Below are 5687 nucleotides of genomic sequence, written 5' to 3'. Positions count from 1 at the left end.
ATAAACATATAGTCATATACGGAGTATTAAGTTTTAGAAAATCACACTTTACAAAAACAAAAATAAATCGAACAACATAATACTACTGCCGTATATACGTTTTTATATAGTAGTTATGACTAAAAATTAATCATTGGTATAAAGCTATAGGTAATAGGTAATAGGTAATAGGTAATATATGTAATCCGTAAATTGCTAAATAAACAAGTTCAAATCTTTTGCTCACATGAAAGTCCGCCTCCACAGTCTCCACACCATGTTTAGGAATTCCGGCTTCATTTTCCGATTCCGGCCTGATGGTTTTGCTCGTTACTCCACTTTATCCGGCAACCCTCATTCAGTGGTTGATTACCTCACTCATTCCCTCCATTTTTCCAAACAAGATGCCATCTTTCTCTCCAAAAAAGGTAACCTTACCCATCTCAAATCCACCATTAATTCCAATTTAGTTGTTACTATCTTAAAGAATTACGGATTAAACAATACCCAGATCAAACAAATCATTTCTTATGCTCCAAGAATCCTAACTTCCAATCCAACAAAAACCGTAGAACCCAAAGTTAGGGTTTTTAAGGAACTTGGGTTACGCGGGTCGGATCTTGTCAGTCTCATCAAGAAAGACCCGAAAATTTTATGGCGTGGGTTACATTCCCGGATAATTCCGTCTATTGATTCTGTTAAGAAATTAGTTGGCAGTGATGAAAATGTGATTAAAGTTGTTAATAACTCAAGATGGTTTTCTTTCCAGCATCAAAAAATGAAAAAACTGTCAACAAATATTTCATTAATGCAGAATTATGGTTTATCAAATGAGAGGATTATAAAGTTTATGTCAAATTACCCTGACCGGCTTTTAGTAAACCCGAATCTATTCAAAAGGAGTTTGAGTTATGTGGAAGATAAATTGGGGATTTCGCGTGATTTGGGGAGTTTTATACATGCTGTTCGTGCTGTTTTGTTTCGCACCGATTCACAAATTAAGAAGAAGATGCAAATTTTTTCAAGTTTTGGTTGGTCTGATTATGAAATAGCTACTTTGCTTAGGGCTCAGCCAAACTGTTTGAATTTAACAGAAAGTTACCTTAGCGATAAATTGAAGTATTTCATGAAGGAGCTAAATTATACGCCTTCAATATTAATCGGTAATGCGCATTTCTGGACATATAGTTTAGAAAAACGGATAAAGCCAAGGAACCAAGTTTTCAATATCTTGAAAGAAAAGGAGCTCTTAAAAGACAAACCGTCTCTTGCTACGATAATTAAAATTTCTGAACCAAAGTTTCTTTGTTTTTTGAAGCGTTTTGAGAATCATGTACCAAGATTATGTGACACTTACATGAATAGCATCCCGAGTTTGAAAGGCGAATGATTTAGCCGTACAAGCTCCCTGGATTCTTTGTCAATAGTAATACTAACATTTTGTGGCTGGAGTCGGACATTGAGTGTAGATCGAGAATGGAATATATCTGACAACAAAGACAGAAAGATTTGGTATTGTTAGTTGGTCATTGTTTTGAACTTTAGTACCTTCCTTTGCTGTTTCATTTTTTTGTTTCCCTTTTTAAAAGCTTAATTTTGTAAAAAGCCAAATGCTTAAGAGTAAAGAATTATTGGCAGCTGTTGAAATATTTAAAATCAAGGGTTTAGTGTCATCGTTGTATGTATTCATTTATTTTATTGTTGCAGCATAACTAGATAATGTTTATGGTATGTTTGGTAACTACTACCCTGTTCTTCTGGTTATGTATTTTTTCCCCCTGAAGCTACCTTATAATGCTTCTCTAAAAGGATTTTAGGAGATTTTTTTGGGGATTCTTTTTTCAAGGAATCTCTATTATGTATATATCGTTTTGGAATGTGTTAGACAATCCAAAACAGGGATATAAATTCATCCACTAACTAAGAAAAAAAAATCATATGCCTAGTTGCATTTTTCTAAATAGTACTAGTACGAATTTTTGAAGGTCGTTGTCTTCTAGAGTCAAATATCATTATGGTTCAACTCAACTGAAAACAGAACAAAGTTATACACTAAATCTGAATCTGTTTAATTTAAATGTAAATGGTATAATCGAGGTATCTTCATAGTCATCTCAACGTTTTCTCTAGCCACGTACGAAAAACCTTTCGAGTTTCAAACATGCATTGGGAGCTCCACTTGAGGTGTTATGGGGGCATGTCCTGCTACCAATGAACCTGTCTCATGAATTGTAGTTTTTTTTATTTTTATTTTTTTGGCTTTTTACAAGTGTCACCTTAAAGACGTTGTTGTGATTGTACACCAACTCAATTACAATAAGTGTCCTATTTGTACTTTTCGAGCGCAATTGCTAGAGCACGGGAGAATGAAGAAGTATTTGGACTCTGATAAAGATTTGTTCAAATCATCGTAGGTAACAAAATGTTGTTACAACAATCATAACGAAAATGTTGTAACAGATTCAGTAAATATTACAGTGAGTATACTTCAAAACACGAATCCGTGTTTTGAAAGAAAATCAGTTGTGTAGTGAGTATACTTCAAAACACGAATCCGTGTTTTGAAAGAAAATCAGTTGTGTTTTAAAGTATACTCATGGTAATATTTGATAAAATTTGGATTCAAAGTTTGATTGCGAACTAGTGAGTAGTTTTGGGTCAACCCATATAATGTTTAAAGATAAAAAAATGCTAATACACATTTCATAAATTACAATTACACAGAGTATAACAAAATAAGTTCAAAACAGTATCGATTGTGACGGTGGCGGCAACGGTCGTCATCACCATCGCTATCGGTGAAGCAAGAGAGAAAATTAGGGGGGGAAAACCGAACACGCACCCATATACACATCACCGATCAAATAATGTAAACTCAACGGCGATTACGAAATCGAAGTCACACAAAACATTAACCGCAACAAAGCATACGCTGAAAATCGCCAGAGAACGATGAAGAGATTGAATGGAAGGATGATGACGATTACGAACTTGAAGTCACACAAAACGTTAATCGCAACAAAGCATACGCTCAAAATTGCCAGAGATCGATGAAGAGAGTGAATGAAAGGATCGAGAGATGTGGGTGTATAAACTCTAATCAACAAACCTAAAGTAAACCATCCAGGCCTAGCCTGGGTGGCCACCAGCACTTTCAGTGAAGGGGAGGTCTCGGGTTCAATCCTAAGGGGTGCCCGCATTTAATGACCAAACTGGAGAATGCCTTACCTGGTAGCGGTGGAGGGCTGGCTTGCCGTTTACCCGGGGTTTACCTGCGGTGGGGGGGCCAATGTGCTCTGGCCCATAGTAGGGTTCCTCGTAAAAAAAAAAAAAAAAAAAAAAAAAAAAAAAAAAAAAAAACCTAAAGTAATGAAAAGACAAAAATACTCTTAAACAATAAAAAAAAAAATAAGGTGAATAGTGTTCCCATATGTTGCAATAATATATTATAAATACACATTTCAGGTTTGAAGCATCACTTAAAAATCATGTGTTTCATCATCCAAAACTCAAATTCAAAACTTAATTACAATCACATTAAGATTGAAGTTAACAAATTTCTAGTCATGTTACATATTCCAAATACATTAGATTCTGTAGCTCCTCTTGCATGAAGATAAAGGAGATAAAATATCAAAAATACTGTCACATGCCTTGTACATGACTTTGTAATAACGAAAATAACTACTGACATTAGTGATTTGAACTACTGTGGATGTGTGCAAATTAAAAGGATATCCATCATAAAAAATTCCTTTTTGACTATCATAGCAATAGCAATACCAATAGCAATAGCAATCAGATACAAGTTTTATAGAGATTATCCGTGTAATTTTGTTTTGGTTTTGGTAATACCAGTAATATAGCGTAGGTAATAGGTAATTTTTTTTTTGTTTTTTTTTTGTTTTTTTTGGAAAGGCAATAGATGTATAGGTACAACAACAACAACAACAACAACAACAACAACAATACCCAATTCCACTAAAGTGGAGTATGGGGGAGGTTAGATGTAGACAGTCTTTCCTCTACCCTAGAGTAAAAGGGAAGTCATTCCTCCCCCCACGGAGGTATAGATGTATATGTAATTTAGGATTAAGATTCTCCCAGTAACTTAACCCATCAAATTATATTTTAGAAAAATAAATAAATACAGTATAACAATAAAAATATAAAATAAAAAAATACAAATAAGTGGCCCCATTTTTTATCATAACAAAAATTAAGATGACCCCATTAACAGGAGAGGATCAAATCCTTAATTTTATATGCGGAGTTTAAAGAAGTTCAAATCTTTGCTCGCATGAAAGCCCGCCACCACTCTTCGCAACATGTTTAGGATTTCCGGCTTCATTTTCCGACTCCGGCCTCATGGTTTTGCTCGTTACTCCACTCTGTCCGGTAACTCGAATTCAGTCTTTGATTACCTCACTCATTCCCTCAATTTTTCCAAACAAGATGCCATCTTTGTCTCCTCAAAAGGTAAAGTAACCCATCTCAAATCCACCATTAATTCCGATTTAGTTGTTACCATCTTAAAGAATTACGGATTAAACAATTCCCAGATCAAACAAATCGTTTATTGTTCTCCAAGAATCCTAAATTCCAAGCCGACCAAAACCCTAGAACCCAAAGTTAGGGTTTTTAAGGAACTTGGGTTATCCGGGTCGGATCTTGTCAGTCTCATCAAGAAAAACCCGCAAGTTTTATGGCCTGGGTTACATTCCCGGATAATTCCGTGTGTTGATTTTGTTAAGAAATTAGTTGGCAGTGATGAAAATGTGATTAAAGTTATTAATAACTCAAAATCGTTCTCTTTCTCGAATCGAACAATAAGTAGACTGTCAACAAATATTTCATTAATGCAGAATTATGGTTTATCAAATGAGAGGATCATCAAGTTTATGTTAACTTACCCTAGCCAGCTTTTAGTACCCCCTAAGCTAATCAAAACTAGTTTGAGTTATCTGGAAGATAAATTGGGGATTTTGCGTGATTTGGGAAGTTTTATACATGCTGTCCGTGTGGTTATGTATCGCACCGATTCACAAATCAAGAAAAAGATGCAAATTTTTTCGAGTTTTGGTTGGTCTGATCATGAAATAGCTACATTGCTTAGGGCTCAGCCTAACTGTTTGAATTTAACAGAAAGTTACCTTAGCGATAAATTGAAGTATTTCATGAAGGAGCTAAATTATACGCCTTCAATATTAATCGGTAATACGCATTTTTGGACATTGAGTTTAGAAAAACGGATAAAGCCAAGGAATCAAGTTCTTAATATCTTGAAAGAAACAGAGCTCTTAAAAGACAAACCGTCTCTTTCTACGATTCTTACTTTTTCTGAACCAAAGTTTCTTTGTTTTTTGAAGAGTTTTGAGAATCATGTACCAAGATTATGTGACACTTACATGAATAGCATCATGAGTTCGAAAGGCGAATGATTTAGCCGTACAAGCTCCCTGGATTGTTTGTCAATAGTACTACTAACATTTTGTAGCTGGAGTCGGACTTTGAATGAAGATCGAGAATGGAATATATATCTGACAACAAAGACAAAAAGATTTGGCATTGTTTGTTGATCATTGTTTTGAACTTTAGTACCTTCCGTTGCTGTTTCATTTTTCCCCCCTTTTTAATTTTCAGTGCTAAAGCTTAATTTTGTAAAAAGCCAAATGCTTTCAGAGCTAAGAATTATTTGCAGCTGTTGT

General features: G+C 34.8%; 2 protein-coding genes across 2 annotated transcripts; both read left to right on the top strand.

The window, feature by feature from the left end:
* The first annotated feature begins 226 nt into the window (after positions 1–226).
* On the top strand, positions 227–1369 carry LOC139868855 (transcription termination factor MTERF8, chloroplastic-like). The gene has a single exon (XM_071857196.1). The coding sequence runs from the start codon at positions 227–229 to the stop codon at positions 1367–1369; it is 1143 nt and encodes a 380-aa protein (XP_071713297.1).
* Positions 1370–4264: 2895 nt separating this feature from the next.
* On the top strand, positions 4265–5687 carry LOC139867694 (uncharacterized). Its single transcript, XM_071856060.1, has one exon. It carries the CDS (start codon positions 4308–4310, stop codon positions 5418–5420), a length of 1113 nt encoding a protein of 370 aa, XP_071712161.1. The 5' UTR covers positions 4265–4307; the 3' UTR covers positions 5421–5687.

The sequence above is a fragment of the Rutidosis leptorrhynchoides genome, chromosome 9 (assembly GCF_046630445.1).
Source record: "Rutidosis leptorrhynchoides isolate AG116_Rl617_1_P2 chromosome 9, CSIRO_AGI_Rlap_v1, whole genome shotgun sequence".
NCBI classification, from domain to species: Eukaryota; Viridiplantae; Streptophyta; class Magnoliopsida; order Asterales; family Asteraceae; genus Rutidosis; species Rutidosis leptorrhynchoides.
The sequence above is the reverse complement of the archived record's forward strand: the minus strand, read 5'-3'. Positions and strand labels throughout refer to the sequence as shown.

Coding starts and splice junctions, on each gene's coding strand:
- LOC139868855 (XM_071857196.1), top strand. CDS start 227: ATGAAAGTCCGCCTCCACAGTCTCCACACCATGTTTAGGAATTCCGGC.
- LOC139867694 (XM_071856060.1), top strand. CDS start 4,308: ATGTTTAGGATTTCCGGCTTCATTTTCCGACTCCGGCCTCATGGTTTT.